This window comes from Motacilla alba, chromosome 13 (genome assembly GCF_015832195.1).
Source record: "Motacilla alba alba isolate MOTALB_02 chromosome 13, Motacilla_alba_V1.0_pri, whole genome shotgun sequence".
Taxonomy (NCBI): Eukaryota; Metazoa; Chordata; class Aves; order Passeriformes; family Motacillidae; genus Motacilla; species Motacilla alba.
Window position 1 is genome coordinate 3,703,287 of NC_052028.1, and position 27,139 is coordinate 3,730,425.

The 27,139-nt window shown below is 44.2% G+C and overlaps 1 protein-coding gene across 3 annotated transcripts in view; it reads left to right on the forward strand.

Moving 5' to 3' along the window:
- The first annotated feature begins 12,251 nt into the window (after positions 1-12,251).
- Positions 12,252-27,139, forward strand: part of SLIT3 (slit guidance ligand 3) — a 475,720-nt gene continuing 460,832 nt past the window's right edge. For 2 of the 3 annotated variants that reach the window (XM_038150221.1, XM_038150222.1), the window contains exons 1-2: positions 12,252-12,574; positions 12,758-13,006. In XM_038150221.1, the coding sequence (XP_038006149.1) occupies positions 12,486-12,574; positions 12,758-13,006 (338 nt within the window). In that variant the 5' untranslated portion in view covers positions 12,252-12,485. Of the gene's footprint in view, positions 13,007-27,139 lie in introns of all 3 variants that reach the window. The other variant, XM_038150223.1, reaches the window with a different exon arrangement.

A 27,139-nucleotide genomic window follows, 5' to 3' on the forward strand; every position in this document is an offset into this window, starting at 1 on the left:
GCATTGAATTCAACCTTGCTCGTGTCTTGGAGCTCAGCAGCATCTCCAGATGGCTGTCCTGAACCTACTGAAGGAATTGCAGGTTGGTTCAGAGCTGCAACCCTTATTGATGCTGAAAATTCACTGTGGTTCCCTGTTACACTGTGGGTCATCATTTCCAGTAACATCTCTGTCTGGGTTGCAGTGAGTGTGAAAATTCCAGATGTTCCAACACCTAAAGCCTGTTCTGGAGGTCAGATAAAAATAACTCCCAAGTGCACCATGATGGAAAGCTGAGGGAAACTGATGTTCAGGTGTGAAAGAATGGCTTTGTGGCAGCAGTGTGTGGTGTCAGCACGGGTAACTTCATGAAACTTCATTTCAAATACTGTGGTTTTAGTTTATGTTTGGAGGGTTGAATGTACACAGGAAGCCCTTTGCTCTGGGTGTTCTCATTATCTGCTCCTCCTTGTGTAACTTTGGTACAGAAATACTTCACTTTTCTGGAGAGATTTAATATTCTCTAAGGAAAAAAATGAAGTAGAGCAGGGCATTATAACCAGCATACATCTCCCTAAAATGCTACTAAATATGCCTTTCATTTGAGTTTTTAGAAACCTTTTTTCCCCCTACTCAGTCCAGTCTCTAATAATGCTTTTTGATCACATCAATCAAATCACAGGAACAGAGGATGGAACAAGGCATTGGCACCAGCCCAGAATTCAGGAGCAGCTTGTTCTGGTCAGGCACTAACCAAGGTCAGCAAGGGAGAGCTGAGCCCCTGCCTACCTGGGCTGCATCTCTTGCTTTAAATACCCAGCTTAGGGAGCAGGGGTAGTGTTGGAACCCTGGATGCTGAGAATTTTAAACTTTCTGTGCTGAAAGGTGCAGACCCACAAGAGAGCACTGCATGTGACCTGGGGCTGTGGAGAAGGCTCCAAAATTGATTAATAGCCCTGGGATTACGGGTGTGTAGTTGGTTAGAAGTGTGATCTCACAGGGTGAAAACACTTAGATTTGGGGTTTTAGAATATGGTGATATATGGGAGCCAAGATGGGGAATTTTGGGTGTGGGTTAGTTGTCTATTTTGCACCTTCTTCTTCCTTCTTCATGAATCTGGGTGGTTTTCTCTAATTGGATAAAGGATGTCTGCATTGTGGGTTTTGGGTGATCATAACTGGGTTAAAAGCATAAATAATGTAGATGTCAGCTGTTTATTGGGTAACTGGGCTTAAATAGCCTTGAACAGACACCATTTTAGCTCACTTTCCCAACTTGTGAGAGAGAGCTCACAGCTCGTGAGTTTGTAATAGACAAGGATAATAAACTTCAGAGCGAGACTTCAATGTCTCCTGAGTTTTATTCACCCTGACCTTGGAGCACCAAAGGGCTTGAAATTCCAACAGGGTGGCAGTGACAGCAGGGATGACCCAGCTTCAGGAGCAGATTGACCAAGAATTTGGTGACTGTGAGGGCACAGAGGTGCTCTGGCATTGCTGGGAATGTCTTTCTGAAATGCCAGCAAAAGAAGGAATAGCAGTGAGGATCAAGGTGAGTACCTGGAAGGAAACCTTGCAGTCTAATTTGGTTAAGTGCTGTCTCAAAATACACGAAGTACAAAGACACACTTCCTTTGTCTTTATGTGGACATGGTAAATTTGACAGCACTAAAAGGTGATGGTATTAAATCCTGATGCCAGGCTCTACAGAAAGGTTTGTGACAGCAATGGCTGAAGCTGGCTGGCCTAAAAGCTGCTTTGAGAGAAAGCTACTGCCACAATACCCACCCAGACTTGAATGTGTCTAGCCTCAAGAATGATTTTGAGTTCAGGATGTATTTTGTACAAACTTCAGGAGTTAATGTTAGCTGAACACTGGAAAGTGATATGTGGGAGAGAAGTGAAGCTGATGTTGAGTTTGAATAATGGAAGTTAGAGCCATAACATGGAACCAGCCAGAGTTGTTGGCCTTTTACACTTGGGCAGTAGTAATTTATGTCCTGAGGAAGAGACTTAAGGTGTCAGTCAGCAGTGATGTTGTTAATTGTAGTCAAAATACTTGACCATATCCCCACTGGATATGTTGTTCTGATTAAAAAAAAAGTCTCCAAACAAATCAAACCCAACACCCTCTTCTGTTCAAGGAGCTGGCTTTTGCCCCTGCATATTTATTCTGCCTAATTACACTGGAAAGATTTCCAATTCAAAATGCTGGGTCAAAAAAAAATCTTGTTTGTGTGAAATGGAGAAGTGAACAGTTTAGACTTACAACTGAAACTTCAAAGTCTTTGTTTGACATTTTCTAAATCTGTTTCCTGGCTGTTTTAGGCTCTAAAAATGCTACTTCAATAATTAGATTGCCAGAAAAATTCCCACTAACCACATAAATTTGCACTTGATGCACTTGAACCTGTTCCAGGTTGCCTGTTTACAAAGGACAAATTCTGTCCTATTTCTGGAATTACTGCTTGCATTTTGGCACAAGGAAGCAGTTGGATGACAATGAGATGGTGGAGAAACATTCATCCTAATTCAAACTGATCAAGAGTGACCAGGAATCCAGGCTTCCTACAGCAATTACTTTCCACTTTCTTATTGTAATTTTTCTTATTGTAATTTTATTGTAATGTCCAGTAACAGAACAACTCTATTGCTTCCTTTTCATGGTCATATATTTTGGATTTAGTTCCCTGAGATCTCCAACTGCTTAATGCTTGTTTAGTCACTTTCTTGGTTGCTATCTCCTGTTCCATCTACTTCGTGAGAGTTAAATACCAAGCCCAAGTGGCCCAGCTGGTATTTTGAGCTCAGCAGCTGGTGCAGAATGAAGGCAAAGCTGTCACAGCACAAACAGCCCCGACCTGGGAGCTGCCTCCCACCCCAGCCTGCCTTGAAACTCCAGATAATTTCAGTAATAAGGGTAATAAAAAAGTGGATCTTTATTTGAAGGCCTTTAGGGGCAGTTATGGAAAGGTGTCCACAAAAGCCTTCAAATAAAGATCCACTTTTCTATTCCCTCCTTGCTAAAATTGCATCAAGTTTCATTTCTAGATTAGGAGAAAAGGCAAAAGGCTCAGTGCTGAGCTGTGCTCCCTGAAACACAGAACTGTTGGGCATGGTGTGGGGGGGAGGGGCAGTGCATCCTACAGAGTGCCACCGAAATTCTACTGGCCAAGCTAAAATGAGAAAGAAGAGGCATTAAAAATCAGATTAATGATGCAAATGAAAATAATGATTGGAAGTTATAAGTAATTGTTTGACAGTAGTTATGGAGGAAAAAGGCTGTTGCCTGATATTTAGCTGCTGTATTGAAACTTAAAATATGTTTTCTGCACAGCATCTTGGAAAAGAATTCCATCTGTGATGTGAATTTTGATTTTCTCCATGTTTAAGGGTAAATGATTGTATTTGACAGACAGTAAAGAAGGTACAAGTTCCAGTAGAAGACATTTTAAAGAAAGGGAATAATAAAGCTACATCTTTTAGACTATTCATAATGAGATAGTAATCTACAATATCATTAGAACAATTTTAGTGGTGTAGAGTAGGTTTCTAAGGCATAAAGCCTCAAGCTTAGAAATCACTCTGGCTATGAAGCCAGGGTTTAGAGTCACTATAGGCTAAATTGGTATTTTGACATTCAGAGACCTTTTTCAAGAAGTAAAAGGTTAATAGCACAAGGCCTTTTCTTTTGTAAATTGTATTCTCTGTGAAGAGGGTTGTTGAGGGTGAATCATAAAATGCTTCAGTACTTCTTGAAGAGAGAATGATAGAAAAGCAATTAGGTTTTGGAATCCTGAGAGTTCACATATAAAGTTACACAATTTCAGGATTTTTCTCCTATTTCTTCCACAGTGACACTGAATGATGTCATAAAATTAAACTGTGCTTGAAATTAGGCCCACTGCTTGCCACCAGCAAGAGAAGCTTTATTTTCCAATTCTGGTCGTTTCTATATTTTGTATGCTCATTATAGGAAGCATAGTTGCCCTTTTAATCCCAACGTTTCTAAACAATTTCCCTTGAGAAAAGACAACCATGATCACAAGGAAGTTTTATTTCAAGGCCCAGCACATTATTTGCTGATCTTTTTAACAAGGAATGTTAGCATTTAAGGCTTTCATTTGTACTTTAAACATGTTTAAATTCTCCTAATACTTCAAAAGTCTGAGCAGATCAGTCTTTTTGTGCCTGAAAGTGGAAACAAGATTGGAAGTAGCACTTTGGAGTCTTTTGTGCCCATCAACCTCATTAAACCAACAGCATCTGGTTTCCAATTAGGAACCACATTGAATACAGACTGCTCTCATTCCAATGGGTTTTGCAAATTTTCTATAGCAAGTGCAAGATTGAGCTTGAAATCTTCAATTCCAATGCCTTAGAATAACCATTATGGCGTTTATTTCCAAATTCCCTAGGAATGAATTAATGTGAGGAAGGCTGTGCAGCCAGAGACCAGCCAAATCCTTTCTGCTCTGTGCAGTGGCTGGTCACAGTATTGTCCCGATGGTTTTGGTTTCATTGGGAAATTTCTTGTCCCTTTTTTTCCCCCTGGGGGTCGGGGATGTGAAATCAGAAAGCTCAAACATGCAGAAACCTACAAAATGAATTAACTAGATATGCAAATCTTTTGAAGTGGAAAATTCCATAAAATACTCTCAGATCCTTCATTCTTTGGTGTTCCATGCCTTGCATACAACATGCAGAGCAGATATTGAAGGGTGCTGTTAAAAATACTGCTCTACAGCCTTCCAGATCAATGTACATACATATGTAAGCACTTACAGGGAAAAGTTGGAATTTTTTACAGTACTTTGCTTTCAATTACCATATCCATTAAAGACATCCATAAGGGAAAAAAAATTTTCTACTGTCAAAGACCACAAAATGTTCACATTAATAAAACATTGCATATTTACAAAATACTTTTAGTTCTTTATATTAAATGTAGACTTTAACTTAGACAGAAAAAATAATTCTTGAAACACGCTTAGAAAAGCTCGGACTGCTCTATAACCTGGTGTGTATTATAAATCTTTACAAACTACTAAATGGGGGCCAGAAGGCTGGCTTGCCAAGGTCATAGCCCCTAAGTAACACAAAAACAAAATCCAGGTTTTCTGGTTCCTGCTTTAAGCACTAGATATTTCCTCTCTGTGCTCAGAAGAATTTTTAATGTGAGTGTGTTGGCAAAATGGGGATTTAGCTGCCTTAGCTTTGCACTGAACATATTTTTTAACTTCTGACGTTATTGAACTTTTCAAGTCAATGGTAGGAAACCACTCTGTTGTGAGTAGGTGAAGACCTACACCCCTGCTGCCAGCATATGCTAAATGATATTTTAACTTCTCTTTCTGCATCTTTTGAAGCAAACATTCTAGGAAGGCACTTATACTTCAAAACCAGACAGTTCTGCTCGACACATTGGTCATGTGAAGCATCCAGGGTGAGGTAATGGAACATTTCACACTGTGGCAGTGGCACTGCTCTAAGTGCTAATAACATTCAATCACAATACACATGTGATTTATAACAGCTTGAATGCTTTATTTTCTCCAGAGATGTCAAAATTTGTAGCTTAGTTTCATCCTCCAAGACAATGCAAGGTAATAAACACTTTCTCCATGTGAAAAGGCCTTACTTAGGGTACATCTTACCCCATCTTTCTGATTTGGGTTATAGTAGAGGAAGTAATCAAATATTTAAAACTTTATAAAGCTGATGGTCTCTATCCAAAGCTTGGAGTTGTTACCTCTTGTCCAAGGGCAGTGTTCACTTCTGAGCCTGCAGCTCTGAAGACTTCAACATTTAACACCCTTCAGTGGTGGAGCAAGAAGCCTGCATTTAAATTTCTAGCCGTGATTTGTGCCCCTCAAACTGCTTGGGAGTTTTAACAACTGCTGGTGTAGACAGCCCTGAATAATGAATTATTGCCTTGAATAATGAACTATGCCTTGAATTAGAAAAACAAAATTAACTCTAAATGTCCTCTGAGGCAGGATCTCTCAAAATTGCTCAGTGGCAATTTCTAGCTGAGGCAGAAGAAGCTGAAGCTGAGGAAGCACTCCTTCATGTGGTGGTGGAGGTCATGGGTTATACACTTTGGCTCTCCAGTCTCTCCTGTAACCATTGCCAAGCCTGCTATGTTCTGTATCCAAAGTAACACCCTCAAGCCTGAATGGATGCCATGCTGTGACCTCCTTGGCCTTTTCTATGTTTCATAAGTATTGAAGTTATTTAGATTTCCCAACTAATTTGGTACTTCCTTGCAGGATTTTATACTCCCTGTAAACAGAACAAAACGTCTCGAGTATTGCCTGTTACATGCAAGCCATGTTCTTATTGATTACAGATTTAAGAAGAAAATGCTCATTTACTAGGAGGCTTTTCTGGGATAAAAGCATATAATAGTAGGCTTTGCTTCCTGTCTTTTCCTCCTTTTGGTCATTCATTTACTCAAATGCTGAGCATGAAGCAGAAAAAGCTGTAGCAATTTGTGTGTGCATCAGACAGGTCACTCAATAGTTAATGCTCTAGAGCTGATGGAATATATGGCAGGGTGAGCGGCAGAGGGGATATAATGTGGAAGGCTTGTTTCTGATATAGGATACAAATCTAATACAGAAAAACCTAATTGAATTTACTAAGCTTTTAGTGGAACTACTTTTTGTTTACTTCATAAGCTGTAATTTAAAATTCTTTAACACATTTAAAACATTTTCAGCAGCTGTGAAGGTGCATGATCCCATCTCAGTGTTGGCTCTCTGGTACTTCCCACTTTGACTACTGAAGCAATAGCAGATTAGAAACTATCATAAGGAGCAAGTGAATTCAATACCATCCATTATTAGAATTAAACTGGCAGAATAAACTAATTTCAAATTTCAAGGACAACTGCAATTCAGTCTCTGAATCTAAGCAAGAGAGAAAATAGATGGTTTAAGTTTCATTCATGATCTTCTACATAATTACTGTGCATGAGAGCTCTGTTTTAAATGGAAGATATCCCATTTAAATTCTTTGTTGCCTAAAGTTACCACAGTTTTTGTGTCCTCTGTGGTGAATCCCAGGTGTGCCAGGGGACAAAGTGGCAGTACCCTTCTGGCATGGAGTCATCTTCTCTCAGTGGGAGTGCATTTATGAGCAAAGATGTACAGGTTGCTGATATTTTAACCTGTTTGAAGGGCACATAAAGCTTCTTTCCTTGGCTGGCCTTTGTAATCTCTTTGCTATTTCAGAGGAAGCAGTAGCTTTCACTAGTGTCTCGGATCCGATGACTGCTTTCATTTTACAGTATTTCAAGAGCGGCACATGCTTATTTCATTTAAAAACGGAGGCACGGGTGCAAACACTGTTTGCTTCGCTTAACTCGCCCTTAACAAAGCAAACAAATGGCTGTTTTCTCGGCGAACGCGAGGAGCGGCGGCGGGAGGGCTCGGGGCCAGCGCGGCGGCCGCGAGAGGGCACCGCGACCCCGAGGAGCGGCGCGCCCGGGCCGACCGCCCCGAGCCGGCTGCTCCCGCGGAACCAGCCCCGGCTCCTCGGCCCGGACAGCGTGCCCGAGGGCTCGCCTCGGGTCCCTTTTAGGCAATGTGCTCGGAGACTTGATTTGACTCGCTGTATGTCGCTGCTGCTGCGGTGCTTGCATCAGGGGCTTCAAAATCGGGCGGGGTTTGAAACGCACGCATCAGCCTGGTCATTGAGGAAGCACCGAGCGATGTGTCTGATGGGCCTGAGAGCTACTCTTTGAGCCGTTCAGAGAGCCTTGTGACTTGTGATAAGATTCAAGGCTTGATTCCTTTGAAATGATCGCAGTTAATAATTTCCTCTCCACCCTCCTGGCTGCTGCCGCTGGTGGAAGCTCTGCTGTGCAGGCAGTCCTGCAGCACTGATGCTCTTTTGCTCTTCAACCAGAGTGCCCCGTGCTTGGATTCCTTTAACGGGTCTTACTATTTGCCCATAAACTTTAAGATTTCAGGATTTCATCCAACTGACCAGTTCCCACCAGGCCTCTAGACAACTGACTATTGTGCATGCTAAAAAATGAGCATTTGGGAGCCATCGGCTGTCCTGCACATGTGCAGGCCACATGCACAGCACCAGTGCAGCGAGCCCTGTGCTTCTCAGACAAGCCACACTTGCTGCACAGCGTGTGTGCCTGTGCACGACTGCCCAGGAAGTCCCCAACAAGGGACACGGTGACGTTATGCATGAGACACCATGTAATTTATCTTGAAATTAACTGCAAACACTTGTGCTTGCGTGTTTCACAAAGAATGTGTTGGAAGCTCCAAACTGTCCAGATTTTTTTTTGGTTATTTTTGGTTCTGTTGGGTTTTTTTGTTGTTGGTTGGTTGGTTTCACCTCACCTCTCCCCTAGCAGCTGCTGTGATGGTTCTGTCTGGTTCTGCCCACCCTGCTCCCAGAACTCAGCTTTCCTAGGCTGGTATGGAGGGTGCTATTTGCTATTGCGAGGTAATGTTGATGGTGGATTCTCAAGAGAAGGCAGCTACAGAAGTACTTAGGTGGCAGCACTGCTTGAATGAAGATATACTCTGAACATCTGCTTAGTAAATATCATCCCATGCTAAGGGGAAAAAAAACAAAGCTATTTTTTTTCCTTACTTGGAAAAAAATATTTATGTATTAGTCAGTTTTCAAAGATGTTCTAAGTAGTGAACTACTAATTTACTAAGAGAAACTAAATTTCTTTGTAGTATATTTCTTATTGCAGAAGCAGCAGGCAAGATTTAAATCCCTGCTGAGCAGACAGCACACCTTTGATAGTAATCTTCTTTGTAAGGGGTTTTACATATATGGAAATGTTGGTAGTGTCTAATACTGGAGGAAATAGTACAGATAAAAGCTGTCCAGCTTTAGATGGCTCCTAAAAATAACTTGCCTAAATTTGTATTTATATTAGGAAGAAACACTTTCTTTATTCAAATTATTCAATAATTTGTAGCTTAGTGCAGTTTTGTGTTACACTTGCTGTGCTGACCTCTGCCAATGCCCTAGAAAGAGAATGAAGAGTGACTTGTTTGCCAGCCTGTGGCAATTGCTGTGAGCCAGGAGCCATAGGATGTGTGTGAAGGAAAACCAACAGAGTTAACTCCCTGCTCCACTGTGGGGTGTCCTGATATTATGTGGCCAGCTCCCTTTAAGAGCTGTTTTAACTGGAATGCAGGAGAATGTGCCTCTTAGCTTTTATAAAAATTAAATATGTTTCAAGGATAGGCTCGGCTTTTGGCTCATCCATTTTCCTGCCGTTTAATCAGGTTCACTTGTCTTTCAGGGAAATTTTATTGTGAGGGATTACCACTGAAGCATGGAATATGTCAACTGCTTTGGATGACAGTGTTGAAGAGGCTTTAGGGATATTGGTTTTTGCTATGATGTCTGCATTACCTATAATCTTATTGACTGAACATCCAACTGCTTCTGTACCCCATCCTGAGGCGAGGGGTGTGTGCCTCTCCTTAGGGCTATCTTCAGGGCTGGGAAGATGATTGCTAGTGAACTAGAAGAGGAAAAGAGCCTTTCCCTGGGATGATGTTGCCTGGCTGCCAAGAGAAGTCAGGTTCCAACAAAAGTATTTTCACTGTCAGAATGAGCTAAGGGCGTACACCGTCAGTCTGTGCAGAGGAGACTTCAGAGCTTTGCGAGCACTTTGTCTTCCTAAGCAGTGCAATTTCTGTCTTGCCTGGTCTGAACCAGCTGTTCCTTGTTCAAGAGCTGATCTCTTGTAGGCTCACACTTGACAGAGGGTGCTGGCCTCAGAATAGATAGTGCTGAGTGTCGGTGACATGCCTGGAGCTGGCTGTGCCTGGGCCTCTGGAGAGGGAAAAGGAGAGGGACGCGGCTCGGGCCCCCTGGTTATCTCTGCTGCTTTGGGCACCGTGGGGCTGCACAGGGCTCTGGGGCTTTGCCCCTTTTCTTCTGCTCACGCTGCTGGCCAAAGTAATTCCCCCCTGCCTTTTGATCTGGGAAAGGAGAGGTTAATTTGGGAATCCAGGCGGGGTGATGCACGCCTTCCCAAGCTTTTGGTCTCTGTGGATTTGGGATGGATGAGGGGATAGTGTTTTCTAATAATTTCTGAAGCAGCATAAAAAGCTCAGGGGGTGACAGCCAAGGCCCTCTGGGCATTTTCCAACCTTGTGTCACTTGCCACTGAGCCTCTAGGGCTGGATACTGCTGTAGAAGGGCCACTGCACTGAGCTTTGGGTTCTCATGTAAGGGGTTCAAGGCTTGATTAAGGTGGTTTCTATAAACAAATACAATTTTTCATGCAAATAATTCACTTTTATATGAGAAAACAACTTTCTTGCCTTTTCAGACAAGTACCAGGAGAGTTGAAGGTTAACTCGTGGTTGTGCTCTTTGACAAATTTGCCTTCACGGAGAAACACTTGAGTGTCAAATGTTTGCTTGTTATAGAAGGCAGTAGACAAGTAGCTGCTTTGCTGGCTGTGAAGGGGGATGCTTCACTGGTTTGGGCAAAAAGAGCCATCCAGGAGGGCAGGAATGCCTCAGGTAATTCCAAACTTCAGTAATCAAAACATGAGGAAAACATTGCCAGAAATGAACAGGTTATTTAGGATCTGCCGCTGCAAACTGGAAGGCCAAATCCACAGCTTGTGGTGAACTACTAGCTACTAGCCCTTCACCTAAAATACTAAATATTTGTAGAAAAAAGATGAGCACGCGTTTTGGGCACAATCTGAGACCCTGAGTCCTAATGTAACTTAGCCACGTCAAATCTTTGGAGCGTTGTGAGGGTTTTGTGGTAATGCTAGCCATGATCCTTGTTGAAAACTTCCTTACCCACTGGATCAGAGCCTAGACTCCATAGTCATGGACCACAACTTTGTGATGCAGATAAAGAACAGATTATCTGTGTTGCAAAGTAAGTTAGTCATAAACCTGTCTTTTGAACTATTTTTAAGTCTGTGAAATAGGAAACAAGGTTTATTGAAACAGGCAGATGTTCGTGATGCGCAACCACCAGCTTTATTTTGGGTCAGGAGGTCACTGTGTGTATGGTGTACTGTGGGGAGACCCTATCTGCTGAGGGGCCAAGACTTACCTTAAAAAAAAATGCCTTGTGGGAGGACTTTGGAGGTGTGCTGCCTTTTTTGGCTCTCTTTAGGTAAAATATCTGAGCCTTAAACCACACCAAATCAGAATGACCCTGCTTTTGTCTTATTAAGCAAATTTTTCCAAGTTTCAACTTTAGGTGCTGAACTTCGGCACTCGAAGCCCAGCAGTGACCCCAGCGGAGTCCCGGGACGGGAGGCGGGACAAGGACGGTGCCGGTGCGCGGGGAGCACAGCCCAGGTGTCCCCGGCGGTGCGCGGGGAGCACAGCCCGGGTGTCCCGGTGTCCCCGGCGGTGCGCGGGGAGCACAGCCCGGGTGTCCCGGTGTCCCCGGCGGTGCGCGGGGAGCACAGCCCGGGTGTCCCGGTGTCCCCGGCGGTGCGCGGGGAGCACAGCCCGGGTGTCCCGGTGTCCCCGGCGGTGCGCGGGGAGCACAGCCCGGGTGTCCCGGTGTCCCCGGCGGTGCGCGGGGAGCACAGCCCGGGTGTCCCGGTGTCCCCGGCGGTGCGCGGGGAGCACAGCCCGGGTGTCCCCGGCGGTGCGCGGGGAGCACAGCCCGGGTGTCCCCGGCGGTGCGCGGGGAGCACAGCCCGGGTGTCCCCGGCGGTGCGCGGGGAGCACAGCCCGGGTGTCCCCGGCGGTGCGCGGGGAGCACAGCCCGGGTGTCCCCGGCGGTGTGCGGGGAGCACAGCCCGGGTGTCCCCGGCGGTGTGCGGGGAGCACAGCCCGGGTGTCCCCGGCCGAGCAGCCGCCGCCAGGGGGTACTCGGGGAGAGCGAACGCGGGCAACAAAAGGCGGCGCAGCCTCGCCGGCCGCAGCGGCAGCGCGGAGCCGCTGCGCTCCCGCTCCCGGGCTCCAGCCCGCACATTCCTTCCCGAAACCCGAACCGGGGCCGGGGTGGGGGCTCGCCCCGGCTCCGGGAGCCGCGTTCCCCCACCGCCGCGCCGGGCGGGGAAGGGAAGAAGGGGCTGCGAGGCGCCGCCGAGGGCCCTGCGCGCTGTCCCCGGGCCGGCTCCGCTCCGTGCTGTCCCGGTCCCCGTCCCCGTCCCGCTCCCGCTCCCCGCGGGTCTCGAACTCGCGGCGCTGCGGCCCGGCCGGGCGGGCGGTGACGTCAGGCGCGGCGGCCAATGGCGCGGCGGGGGGGGCGCGCCCCGCTCCATCCCCGCTCCGCGCTCGGCAGCGGCGGCAGCGCTGCTCCGGCACGGCTCGGCTCGGCACAGCCCGGCTCGGCTCGGCACAGCTACAGCACAGCCCCGCACGGCCCCGACACAGCCCGCGGCGGGGGCGGGCCCGCGGCGGAGGGGTCGCTGCGAAGCCCCGGCCGTCCCCTCCGCGGGTTACCTGCCCGGCCCAGGTGGGGCGGTGCAGAGCGGAGGAGGCTGTTTTGGAGGTTGCCGCCGCTCCTGATGGATGTTTTGTGTGTGTTTGCCTCCGCTCCCGGGTTCTCTTTCATCTGAGGACGCATCTGGCTCGAGCTCTGTTAAACTATCTGCCTTCTGGTACCGTTCGTAGATAACAGAAAGAAACCTGAGCCCGAAAGGCAATTCCCCACCTTCTTCCACCTAACGTGACCTTCTCGGGCGCCTTTGAAGCTTTGCTGGTGCTCCGGCGATGATGGCAGTGGTGGGTTCCCTTGGGCTGTACTAAGAGCCTCTTGTTTTCTTTTCCCTTTTTTCTTAGAGGCATTTCATCTTTAAGGGCCGGCTGCTCGCCTCACTTTTATACCCACTGAAGCGATCGAGAACCATGTTGCTCGGTGGGAGAAGCGCGTTTCTGTGCCTCGGAACGATCCTGAGCTTTTGGAGCTCCGTGAGTTGGATGCCTGTTGGAGGATGCCCACATAAGTGTACGTGTATTGCTTCCAACGTGGATTGTCACGGACTGGGACTCAAAACTGTGCCGAGGGATATTCCCAGGAATGCGGAGAGACTGTAAGTAAAAACCGTTAAGGGCTTCTCGAGCACTCGTAGGAACACCTGGGACGAGTTTCCCAACACCTGCCTATCAGTGCAGAGCGCTCGGTAACAGGAGTTTCAGCAATCCAACACGGATTAATGTTTTCAGGGGGGAAGGGGGAGGAGCTTTTCGGGAGTTCAGCGCTCCTGCCGCTGTGCCTTTGTACGAGCCATCGGTTTCAGAGTTTCACGGCAACTTTCAGCTGCCGCCCGGTCGGGTTTTGCAGTGACTTGCTTGAAATGGAGTTCGGAGCTGTACCTGGAGTGCTCCCGGCTGTAATCGCTGTCAGTGCAAACACCAATTTAATATGCAATTAGAAACCTGGATGTTTTCACCTGGCGGCTGGTAGCAGTTTCTCCTTACTTTCTCAGCATGGTGATTTCATCACCATGGAAAACCGACTGCTTCCATAAACTAATTCAAACGGAGAAGTCACATTAAACAGCCTCTAATTTCTGTTTTAAACTGCTGCGGGGAAGCTGGGTATTCAATTTTTGATCTGCCTCAGGGTTTATGATAGCAACGTAACGCTGTGGGGAGCACGGAGAATAATGAATGTGTTCGTAGCGAATCCCCCGTATTGTAAGTTCTCGGGAGTTTTTTTAGCTGACTGTTTTTACTTGCTCAGTGAGTTCCTAGGGAGAAAGCTGAAAGCAAAGTTGAGTTTTCTGATAGAGTTCTGGCACTCGCTCGGTGCAGGGGACGGCGTCTCTGACGTGCCTTAATGCATAGCAGATGGCACGGCTCGGAGAGTGCCCGGTGCGAGATAGGGACACGGCCTGGGGGGGGGGTTGTCAGAGGGACACAGCCGGGGGGGGATGCCAGAGGGACACGGCCTGGGGGGGGGATGCCAGAGGGACACGGCCAGGGAGTAATGTTACAGGGACGCGTCCAGGGGGGGATGTTAGAGGAACACGTTCATTCCAGGGGGGTATGTTAAAGGGACGCGTTCATTCCAGGGGGGTATGTTAGAGGGACACGTTCATTCCAGGGGGGTATGTTAGAGGGACACGTTCATTCCGGGGGGGGATGTTAGAGGGACACGTTCATTCCGGGGGGGGATGTTAGAGGGACACGTTCATTCCGGGGGGGGATGTTAGAGGAACGCGTTCATTCCAGGGGGGATGTTAGAGGGACGCGTTCATTCCGGGGGGGATGTTAGAGGGACGCGTTCATTCCGGGGGGGATGTTAGAGGGACGCGTTCATTCCGGGGGGGATGTTAGAGGAACGCGTTCATTCCGGGGGGGATGTTAAAGGGATGCGTTCATTCCGGGGGGGATGTTAGAGGAACACGTTCATTCCGGGGGGAATGTTAGAGGGACACGTTCATTCCAGGGGGGATGTTAGAGGGACACGTTCATTCCAGGGGGGATGTTAACCGGAGCCCCGGCCGGGCTCCGCAGCGCGCTCCGGGGTGACCCCAGGAGAGCGCACTCGGCTGTGCCTCGTGTGGGTTAGCCCCTGACTTGAAATGGTTTTGAACTTGAAGTCAATGCTGTAGATTGTATGGCCCGACTTCCTGTTTTATTTCCTTCTGGGTCATAGACTTGGGGAAACTTCAAATTCTCAGGCAGTTTTTCCTCCGAGGAAGAAAGCTGGATGAGGTTACTAAGCAAACAAAGTTTGTGTGCAAAGAGCACTCCTAAAGGCTAAGGTCTGTCCCAGAATGAAATTTTATAGAATGCTTGGCTGTTTCTAAATGCATTTTATAGCGCTGAGAGCTCTTAAATGATAGCAATATGCAGCTTTCTTACTACACTGTTCTACAACCTTTAATGTTTTGTGGCCATATCAGCCCTCCTTTTAACCTCAGCTGTGTGAGCAATAGCTTTCAGATGTCAGTGCTAGAGAAACCTTCTGTGCCTGAGATCGTGTACTCCAAATTGGTGGGTAGCAACCTGGCATCTCAGAGCCAAAAAACCCCCAAATCTGGAACAACAAACCCCACAACAAGCCAGTACCAGGGGAGCATGCCAAGAACGTGTGATAACATGGGTGGTTTGTGAGCTTGACTGGTGAAGCGTGTGAATGGTTTAAAGAGTTAAAAGCTAGAATTAAACTTTTAAATTGCAGGTTAAAGTGATTCACAAGCACAAGGTTAGTTGGCCACCTGAGAACCATTTCATAAATGGTAATTTGTTGTAGCTGGCGTTTCAGGGGGGCTGAATTCATGTTGTTACTGGGTTTCATTTGCGAGAACGAACATCACGGAGATGTGAACTTTCCTTGCCTGCTGCAGGAAGCTGAGCCAGAAGAAGAAGGCTCTTGGCCTTGGCAGTTAAAGTGTTAAAAAAAAAAAAAAAAGAGAGCATAATCACTGTCTTGGTCTTGTTCTTTTTGGTGTTATTTACAGATTTAAATTTCAGATTAATGGCTTCGAAAAGAACAATAGTAGCGATTTCACAATATTCAGTTTGAACAGTTAACCTCAGAGATACCACCACTGATAAATGTGAAATGTAGCTGTGTTGGATGGTTTGTTTGGGGTTTCTTTACATATATAAATAGTGTATTGATAGATCATTCAGTGGCTGAAACCTTGTGGAAATAGGATACAGAAGGTCATGTGGTAACACTTTAATCTGTATTTTAAATACTGTTTTCAGTTTTCATTTCTGTCAGTCCATTGTGAGCCTTTCACTGTTTCTGTAGCGTTCACCAACATCTTCATTACAACTGTTTTAAAGCTTGTATCAGTTTCTTCAAATCTAGATTTCTACGAATTGCACCAACTTAGGCTTTATGATATAAGCAGTAGAGAAAGACTCTATTCCTCTGAGTGTAAATTCTGCTCCTAGGTGAAACATCAGTCAGCCACAGGATATATCAGAGTATCTCATTCTGCCCCGTGGTCCGCTGCAACCTGTAACTATTTATGACATAACAGTGGGTTGATGTGTAATCTTCTTACTAGTATGTTTAGCATGTAAATAAGACCAAATTGATCATATCTGAAATCACAAAAATATTTTTAATCTCAGAGAAATGTTTATATGTTGGGAAAATAATTGTAACAAGTTTCTTGATGGCCACACACGAAGTGCCTTTTTAAACTGTTGTGCTCTGGAAAGGTATTTATTTCTCTCTGCATTCTCCTGAGCTAAAAATTCCACATACCTGTGTTCAAGTCGGAAACTTTTTGCTTTAATTAGTAAAAGATCTAATGGCTCCACTTAAAATATTTTGCCACCAAGCTTTTAGAGTTATGTTTGGACAAATGTTACAGATTGTTTGGGCTAATGGAGCCAAGTTAAATATTATTCAAATTTGTGTTAATATGAAACCCAGGAAAACTGAAAATATAACATAAAGGAAACAATGGGAAATATCTTTAGGGGAAAAAGAATTTCTTATTGCGAAGTTCTGTGAAATGAACTAGCTTTGATTACTGATTTTTCATGAGAAATGAGATGCATGCTTGATTTCTTTTTTTTTTCTCTGAACACTTTGAAGGCCTGTAGGTTTGTACCTGTGATTTCTACCTTGAAGGAAATCCACAGATTAAGCAGTGATCACAGAAACAGAATTATAAAACAATCCCATACTTGTATTTTTAATTTTTACACAGACTGATCTTTAATGGTAACTTTGCAAATCTAGCAAGCAGTGTTAGGTTTGTGCTGCAGTTTTTACCTTGTGATTACATTCTATGATAGTCTCCTAATTGTGTGGTTGAGATGGAAGCTTTGGCTCACCTCTCACGAGGAGCTAAAAAGAGATGAAAACTGTGCTGCTGCACAATGAAATTACTCAGTCTGGAGAAAATAAGTGGTGAAGCAAATCCTTGTCACTTCCAGGAGTGACTTCCAATTATGCTTGTTCTGGAGAAGGAATGCTCAGGATAGCCATCATATTCCATATTTACAATATTTCCTCATGTTGCAGAATGTGATGCTCCTACAGGGGTCCTGGAGCAGGATGGCAGAGCTGCTCTCGTGGTTGTTGTTAGTGTTTACTTATCCCTTCCACACTTGTGAGCAGCCTTGCACCTTACCAAAAGTAGAAGTTGATAGAATTTTTGTGTTTTGGAGAAAAACTGGTAATTTATTAGCTAACTTCTGGAGTGGACACAGTGATTCTTATATTTTAGCTGGGCAACTGATAAGACATTTTGACCTAATACAGGAAGAAAATTTAAGGATATGTAAACATATCCGTGAGAATTACAAATATTTTACCTTTTTGAAATGTTCCTTAGGATTGCTCCATCAAACTCCCATAATCAGAGTTTCCTTAGCTGTCCTTCAGTTCTCAGATGTGGTTATTTATATAGTTTCCTTCAGTGGAAATGTTTTCTATACATGTAGACTATCATGCATGTGGCTCTTTATAACATTAAGAATGCTGATAGGCACGTTGTGTTGGAGATGATGCATAAATGCAGATCAAAGCCTGACAGCTGAGTTTTTCAGCTCTGAAAGGAACCAGTGATACTGAGAAAGTGCTCAGAAGTCTTCTGGGTCAGTGTCTGCCTCCTGTTTGAATGTGAAGCATGAGCCTTTTGATTTTTCTCCCGTTCATGCCTGGTTATCTCCAGGTCTGTTAGCAGCACATTACATATGTATAAAAGCTTATTTGGAGAATTTAACCGTGTTTGAGTTCTTGATGAGTTTGTTTGGTGACTTAGGCTCTTGTTTAATTGATAGCTCTCCTGCGTTAGTCATTGCTTTGTTTTGCCTTTCATTTGAAGGATTCTTTACCTTGCTAAATTGATAAAGCTTGCAGGACTAATCTGTTCTGTGCTTTGTCTGAGCAGCTAAATTGAGTGTGTCCACATTTAGGTGCAATTTAGAAGCTTAGTCATCTGCTTACTCCTGAGTTTTCATGTGGTCTGGGGTTTCTGTTACACAAATATATTATTATGGTGGTTTTGGCCTAGGTGCATGGAGCTGCTGAAGTTGCACTGGCTTGTAATAAGTCTTCAACTTCCTCAATTCTGTCTCCAAATTAAATCGAAGCTCCTGTCTTGAATGCTTCCATATTCCTGCAGAAGGCGATGTTAAACACATGCAAATATAATTATGTGACTCTTACACTGACATTCTGCTTTTCTAGAGTTCTTCCCACTAGGGATTACCACTCATTTGTTTGTAGTAATTGTCTCCAAAACCTTGCATGGAGCATTTCTCAGATAGTTTTTTCCCTAGGTCATGTGTCAGTGAGTGGATGTACATGGCTTTAACTTGGAAAGCTTACTCTTGGAGGGACTGATCCTGGGAAAACTCCACTGAGTTCTCTGATTTTATGGGGATAATTCCCTTTCCCAGTGTAACTCTGACTAGAAGTGCTTGAGTGGATGTTGGCACAAACCTGGGTAGGATCAGTCTGGTGCTATTAAATTTGTGACATGGTTTTGAAGTGTTGGGAGCAGGAAGGAGGATGGAATTAGCTTTTGTAAATTGGTAGCTGCAGAAGCAAGTAGTGGCCATTGTCATGTTGCCTGTATTTATTTGCACAAATTTGGATTAGATTTTGAGATGAAAGAGACCAGGCTACTTCCTGCAGAACTTTTAAATGAGCTTCTCTGAGACTATTTACTTTTATTCATATTCTTTTGCAGCTGAGTATTGATTCATGCAAAGGAATTAGGCCAAAGGAAATTTGCCCCTCTAAAGAGCAGCTGCTGTCTGTTAGAAAGTCCTAAAATACAGATGATGAGTATTGTTTTTATATCCCTGGAATTTGTATGGGTTTGGGGGAGCATGTGGCCAAGAATACAGATACAGCTTACCTGTAGGGATGTGAGGCCAATAAAAGAAGTCAATCCTGATACTCTTTTATTGGCACTGTAATTGTATAAAATTCCTTGTGTTTTACACTGTCACTTGACCTTTATAGTGGGAACTACCTGTCATCTTTTGCAATGTCACTGCCAGGGTACAAACATTTTCAGTCATGTTTAAAAGAAGTAGCTTGTCCTGCATGGGCACTGGGTTCTGGTATTTGTTGTCTGTGTTTTCAAGAGTTTTTAGGCTACTCCTCAACCGACACAGAGCAGAGAAAAATGATTTTTTTTCCCCCAGAAATCTCACAAGATGCTTGGGGATAATGATAATAGGAGAAAAGGACTTGGCTCTAATAAGGATATTCAGTGAGTAATTTCAGTGACTGCATGTAAAGAAGGGAGTTTGTTCACTGCAGAGACTATTCAGAAGGCTTAAATCAGGGTGTGTTCCCTCCCAGGAGCTAACACCCCAAATGACTTGAAGCTTAATTTTCCCAAAACCCTTGATAAAGTTTGTGTTGCTGGATTTCCCACAGTGTGGAGCAGCAGTAGGAATCCACTCACACATCCTGTGGTCCCACTGCCCTCTGAAAGGGCTTCTCTTTTCTTGTTGGGCTTATTTTCCATCCTGCAGGACAAAATAGGGAGGAGGAGACACAGCAAGTTTCTAACATAAGTTTGGGGAGCAAAGCCAAAGTGAACCTCAAATGGCAAAGCTTTTCCAAGAGGAATGGTGTTGGCAACATGGTGGAGAAGGGCTGACTGCAAGGGACATAGGGCAGAGCTTCCTTCAGGAGATGGTCAGTCTGTCCATCCTGTTACTGGGAGTAGATGGAGCAGTGGTGTTCAGAAAATGTTATAATAATATTTTTTATATAATTTTATATTAGTTTATAATAGTTTTATTCCCTGTCCTCTTGTGAGGTCTGAGGGACAGGCTGGTGGAAATGTGCCTCCTGTCCTTGGCTCCTTTGTGCTGCTGGGGTCCCAGGAAGCTTCCAGAGTTCTCATTGATTCACTGCTTCAGCATGACACAGTATGGATTTTGATCCAGGACTGCTCTGGTGACTCCCATCCCTCTTGTGCTCACCAGCTGTTTGCCAGTGTAAAGCAATATCAGTTCCACTTTTTTGTTTGTTGTGTAAGTCATACTTAGGATAACAAAAGGCTGGGTTCCAGTCATATTTGGGTTGCAATATGGCCCAGGCTCTGTTTTCAGTATTTTTCAAGTCTTTTCTTCAGAGATCTGTAGTGCTTTATTTCCAAGTCTGTTTTCAGTGTTTTCTAGTCAGACATATCATCATTTAAGATCTTGAATGGATCTTGTCAATAGCAAGAACTGCTGCTTCCCCATTAGCAAATGGCCTTGTAAGCAGCTGACAGTTTGTCCAATGGTATTAAACACATCAAAGATAGGGGAGCAGGTCTGTGCTCTGTACTCAGTCAATTTGAGATTGAGTTGCAGGCCATCTCCGCAGAAAAGAGAATTTAAGAGGCTGATTCTTACCTCTGCCAGTTATTTTCAGCTTTTTTTTTCCCCTGCAACTGAATCTGGTCTGTCAGTTGTCTCTGTCAGAATAAATTTTTGTATTTTGCTTTTACACCATCTGCTTGATGGCTGCAGTGTATGATTTTAATCTTATGATTGATAGATTTCTGGAGCTTTTAATTAGAAAAAGTAGTAGATCACAAATAAAAAGGTAAAAATCTAAGACCCTAATTTTGTCTCTCAGGTAGAAATGAGACTGTAGCCATTGCTAAAATCTGCTTTGCTGTCACTGCTGAAGGGAGCATTTACAGTAAACATGAGCGTGGTTTAAATGGGGCAGAAAACTCAGTTTTAAAGCTGGTCTTGTCCTGAATTTCCATTGATCAGCTTTCAAAATCTATATAAAATTTACTTCTAAGTTGCTTATAGAATTGATGTTCCCAGCAGTTCATGTTTACCTGTTTTCCTCGACAGTTGCAATACTGTTGTAGAAATGATTCTTAACTTTCTGTCCAAGGGACTCCTCAGGAGAGTCCTGTGTTCTTCCTGCCTGCAGGATGCTGTGCCTGTCTTTATTCCTGCTTCAGCTGCCTGGAGAGGGATCAGCCTGGTGGAATTATTACCAGGATACTGATGAGAGCTCTCAAACACCTGTAGATGCTGTTGGAGTGCAGGCAGCACTGAGGATTTTGGGACACATTGTCCCTGCTGGTTCCTCGCTGACTGCCCTGGTCAGTGTGGTTTGGGGCAGCAGTGTTGTATTTGGGAATTAATTGGAATTAATGTTGTATTTGGGAATTAATTGGAATTAATGTTGTATTTGGGAATTAATTGCCCCTCCTCTGTGGTGTGGGACACAGTGTGCTGTGTCTGCATCCCTGCAGTCACTCACAGCACAGGACACAGGAGCTGCCTGCTGTTCTTCAGGATGTTTTCTCTGCACCTTTGCTTCTGCAGAGACACAGATTGGTGATTCTGTTTCAGCCAGGGCTCTGTGGAAGGGGAGGACAGGCTGCTCTGGAGGTCAGTGATTTGGGGAGCAGTAACCCATTTTTACCAGCCTGTCAGTGTGCTTGTAGAAAATGTGGGGAGGATGGGGCTGAACTCCACTTCTGATAGATTTATTCTTTTGTTCCTTCTATTCTGATGCTGTTTCTGGAGAGGAACAGTCCTTGTTAAAACAAAACAAAACCAACAACGACAACAACCCACAACCCCCACAAAAAACCAACAAAAAAAAACCCTCCCAAAAACCCCACAATAATAACAGTTTGTTTTACAAAACTTAAAAGGTACTGTAATTTTAATTCTATCACTTAAAAATACAGAGTACAAGTTAGACTGTGTTGGATTGAGGACAGTGCCTGCTGTGCTCACCAGTTCTGTTTCATCTTGTCTTCATCCCCTTGCTCTTTTTTCTTTGCAGAAAATCCCTTGGGAAATCTTTGTTTGCAAAGTGCTCAATGTAAAGGAATCTTGAGCTATTGTAAGGGTGCTTCTAGGCATGATAACAGAAATGCTAATAAATTTCATATTAGTGGAGCTGAGGTTCTGATCTCCAAAATCACAGCACAATCAAATGCAGCTTTTAATGTGTGTCTCCAAACTTTATTTCAAGAGCTGGATTCTGTCAAAGTTGGCTATTTCACTGGGGGAAAGAGGGGCACAGAATAGAGGTGAGGAGTGTGGAAATCAACTTTCTTGTGAAATGTGTCAAAAGATAAGCATTTAACTGTTAGGAAGATAACATTTTGAGAGCAGAAGCAAGGCGCATGCTAATAGTTAGGGGTCTACTCCTGAATCCTTGGGCATTGTTTTTCCATTGGTCTTTTTCCTTTTCTCCAGAGGCAGGTAAGAATGGGATAATTAACTGGTGCAGAATACAAGTGTTAATGGACTGTGAGGTATTACTAGTGTACCTAATAAATAATCCTGAAAGTTTCAAATTGATACTTGAGTTGTGAGCCTTCCTCACTTTCTCAGGTCAGAGTAAAACCAAGTATTTTAAGGCAGTTTAGCAAAACTGTCCTCCTCAATTGTCATCTCTGACATTTTCTCTGGGTGTGCACTGGGCAATATTGAGCACTTCTTCAAATATTTTAGCAGCTTTTTTTACTCTTGGAGTAGTACTTGGTTGTCTGTCTGCCCAAGAGGGTTTTGGGTGTGAGCATTAAATGCAATGTCACATGTTACAGGATACCAAGCTAATGAAAAAATGTGACTTGGAAGAGCTTTTTTCCACAAATAATTTGTCCCAAAATAGAAAATTTTCCAATTCCTAACTGCAGATTTCCTTTGAAGATTACAAAAGGCTTATCCAATAATGGATGACTCTTCCTTAGAATTTTATATTGTGTTCCTTGGGAAGGGCTGTCTTATCCAAGGTGAAAGGACGAAGAAATCCTGCATTGTTACTCATTCCCCATATAAGAATATAATTTAACTTTGCATTAATGATTTTTTCTGCTCTCCCAATAAGGAAACAACAAACGGCATTTTGCCCATTCTCTCTGGTTTAGGACAGAGTGTGTAGCATAAAAAGTTCACATAACAGCTGTGATCACAGGACATCCAGCCCATTAAAGTAATCCTGCATATGTATGTACTGCATGTCCACAGCTATGGAGACAGCAATGTTTAATTCAAGCAGTTGTGTTGTTTAAATATGACTCTGAGAAATTTCAGCAAGGAGAGGATGAGTCTGGAAAGCAGTTTGTGTCTTGTCCCTTCCTGTTTGTCCTGAGGCACGTTTTGCCTGGACTTCAGTGGGAACTTAACTTATGGATTTTCTCCAATTTTGTCTTTTGTCTGTGTGATGGCTTTGTTTAGGCTGGGGAGGCATTATATTGGGAAGGTTTTTTTGAAATGCTGATTTTGGCAAAACCTGGATGAAACATCTTTCTTTGGGGAGGGCAGCAGTGGTTACAGCATCGCTGAGCAATGTGGGAGCCTCTGGGTCACAAGCTTGTGTGAAATTGTTGTAGAGTGGTGAGAAGAGGCCCTGGCAGTCTCATCCTCTTGAAGTGGTAGAGCTGGTTAGAGGTGGGGTTTGGAGAGTACAGCTGGGCACAAGAGAGAGCTCATTGGGAGGCAGTGGCACAGGGAAGCAGTTGTGCATTTCTGAAATGCCTAGAGAAATGCAGCAGGGAGGTTAGCTGGAGACCAGAAAAAAGAGGTGAAAAAAAATATGATGGAAGGGAAATTCTTGAGCAAAGAGAACTTGTTTTCCAGAAGTGGAAATAGATACTGAGAAATAAGGCCCTAAGGGAAAGGCTGGTTCTTCAGAGAGATGAAAACACACATCTGGATATAAGTTTCTCAGATAAGAATGTGAAAGTGTAGGAAACAGCCCAATGATCCTTTGGAGCTTTGAGTTTTAATAGATAACATGTGAAAAGGCAGCAGAAGATAAGGAGCAATCAGAAGGGTTTTATGGATTTTTGGGGGCTGTTTGGCATTGGTTTTGGTTTTATGTTCATTTTTTTCCCTCTGGAAAGTTTTTTAGCTAATTGCTTATGAAGTTTTTTAGAAGATGAAAATGGATTGTTCTCAGTTAATCCCAGTTAACGTTAAGTTCATTTTATAGAATAGATAATTTATAAGCTGGTTCTTCCATAGCCCTCATGTATGCAGCAGGGTTAGTACAAAGTGGTTTTATAAGCACGAGGAGTTTCAGTAACTTGAAACATCAGATTTCTGTGCGAAGGCTTTAGGAAAACTTGAGTTTTGTGTTCATTTAGCAAACACTGTGAAATCAATTCAGCTTTACTGCAGCAAGTAAAAAACCAAAAGTGGGATGAGGATGGGGGACAAGGAAGGTGGGAATCCACTCAAGAGTGAAGAAAATTGCTTGTAAATTGGTTGCAATGTCTGGTTGCTAACATCAAGTCAATACAACCCTTCCTTCAAAATTCATTTTACATATTAAAACTGTCCTACGCATTTTATTGCAGCGTTTTGGCTTCCTCTGCTCCTCAGTGGCCTCTGTAGACATGTTACACTCAGCGTGGTGGTGCTAGGAATGAAGAGAGTTGGTGAAACTGGATGCTTTTTACATTACAAAACCAAAGCCCTGAACGGCAACAAAAAGAAAAACCCCAAACATAAACAGAGATCTCTCTTACCTTTCCAGGAAAAGATCTGGGAAGGGTTTCTAGTCCGTGCATGTCTGAAAGTGAGCAGGGTGATGAAATCGAGGCTTGATTTTCATGCCAGGCTTCACTAAAATCATTTGTTTGTTAGTAGGATGTCTTTCCAAGTTTATCAAGAATTTACAGCAGTGAGGAGCAGGTGTGAAATATTGCAAGTGTGAAATATCAGGTTGCCTGCATTAGTGGAGGGCACCCAAACACTGCAGGGTCTTCACTGTGATCTGTTCAGTCACACACCACACTTAAGTGAAATACAAAATTAAAGCAATGTGTGTTTTGCTGACGTTTGCAGCAATGCTTTTTGCCCAGATGAGTCCAGAAGTGTCAAACACTGAAGCACATCTCTGTTGATATCCTGATGAGGCTGTCCATGTGGTAGCTGAGGGAAAATATGGCCCAGAGAATGCTTGGCCTGGTCTGATTTCTGCCTTTGTGGCAGTCTGAGCTTTGGAACAGCACTGGGCTGGTCTGGCCACCTGAAATCCCTGTGACCAGCTGGTCCTGCTGGACATGGAAGAAGAGCTCCAGCTGGAGGAGTTAAGTAGGAGTGGCTAAACAAGGTCAAGAATTGAAAAGGAGTAAAAAAGTGACCTTTTGTATGTGCAGTTCTTAATCTTAGTGTTGAATTTTTAGCATGAATTAAAATGATGCTTGAGCTCCTCTGACACAGAACTGTGCTTGCTCCTCTTTGTGATGTGCACATCCTGCCTTCTTCATATTAAACCATGTCTCTGTAGCAGCTGTACTCTAAAGCATTTTCTATTTTTTTATACTTCATATTTAAAGTTTTTTGCCATTCCTTCAACTCCCCCCAAAACAAAAGACAGCAACTACTTGTTTTACCTTTTCCTTAGCAGGAAATGTAGACTCATGGAACCACTAAGGTTGGAAGGGACTTCATGAGGTCTCCTGATTCAGGCTCTGCTCAAAGCAGAACACGTAATTCAGACAGAAAATGTCTGTTTGTGTCTTGAAAACCAGAAGTTGCCTCCTGTGCTATTTTCAGTGACTTTTCCAGTGGCAAACTGAGGCTGCTGCTGAGCAGCCTGCCCTTTGCCATTTTGTGCTTTTTAACCTTTGCAAGGCAGAGGTGACATTTGCCTGTGCTGGAGGTGTCAGGGCAAGGCTGAGCTGGATCAGCCTGACCTCTGCCCCAGCTGCTGTGTCCTGTCTTCCTGCAGGCTTATTCAGGTCAGGAGCTCTCAAGAGATGTTTGACTTGATCCCCTGCCACTCCTGGCCTGTTCCTCTCCTCTTGGACATGAGAACATGGGAGGCTGTGCTGGTGAAGGCTCTGAGCACCTCAAACTGTCACTGAGCCATCACATCTTGTTTATTATTATTTTAGTTGAGGTGTTAGGGCATGGGTTGGACTCGATGATCTTGAAGGTCTCTTCCAACCCAGTCATTCTGTGAATTCTGTGAATTATTTTATAGCACTGCTAGGAGCTTTTCTTGGTGACCCTTGCCAGCTTGAGCTCCAGATGAGCTCTGACTTTGCTCAGACCATTACCTGAGGTTTGGGCACTGTTCCTGCCCCCCTGGGTGCTGTTTGTGCTCTCCCTGCTGTGCTGGAGCTCCTTCACCAGGTGCCTCTTCAGCCCAGGTGTGCACTGGCCCACGAGGAAGTGCCAGGACCCCCGCTCCCCTCTCCTCCTTCCTGCAGTGTCTCTGTCTTTCAGCAGGGCACAGGTGACACTGCTAGGGGAGATCTGGAGCACATCAAGAGCAAGTTCAGACTCTGGGAACAGAGGTGAAGGACACAGAAGTGTAAAATGTACTGTTAAACATTATGCTGTCAGCATAAGGATTCCTTTATGTGGGTAATGAAACCTGTACACTCTGATTATTAGACAGGAATTCCTGCAGGCTGAGACAAACATGGATTTCCTTGGAAGAAGCAGAATACTTGAATTACTCAATCCATTATGCTGCTTTCTGTGGGCCTTGGTGTGACATCCACTGCAGTCTGCTGTAGGGAATTCAGCCTGGAATTCAACTGTACAAGTTGCAGAAAGTGAAGGGTTTTTTTCTCCTGGACATTTCTTAACAGTTTGCCAAGTCTTTTTTTTTTTCTTATTTTTATAAGGATGAGGGCAGAAGTGTGTTGTCTGCAAGCAGTTCCAGATCATTTGGACACTTAATGTGTGTTATTAACCAAGCACTGCTGTAATGGGCTTAAGAGTGGACAGCTTATTCACAAAATTAGGGCACTTAACCTCGAAGGTCCCTTTTTCTCATTGTTCAGACAGAAAGAAAACAGTCTGACTCATACCTGAAAACCTTCTCTAATCAGAACAGAGGATCTAACCTTTTTTGAATTAAAAGCTGTCGTGTAGGTGTGTTACAAAACTATGATGGACTGCAGCATGGGATTTGCACACTCCAACTATTGTGTGGCTGTTTAATTGCTATTTGAATTTTCCTGAGGACTGAAACTGTCCAGGGTCACAGCAAAAATTCAGAAATGTTGAATAGTGAGTTGATTGTTACTCTTGTATAAGATGTCCACATTTCTGGATCCCAGTGTTGCTGTGTGGATCTGGGCAGTTCTTGTTGCTGAAACTGTGCAGAATATTTGGAAAGCAGTGGTGGTTGTAGCAGGGCTTGTTTTTTTCTCTCTTAATATTTCTCCACCTGTGTCTTGTTCTTACTGCACATCAGGGAAGGGGGGTCTGTAGTCTCCAAGCTGCTGGTTATAGTTTGCAGTAGGATCTCCCCTTAACCTTTCTTTAAGTTCAAC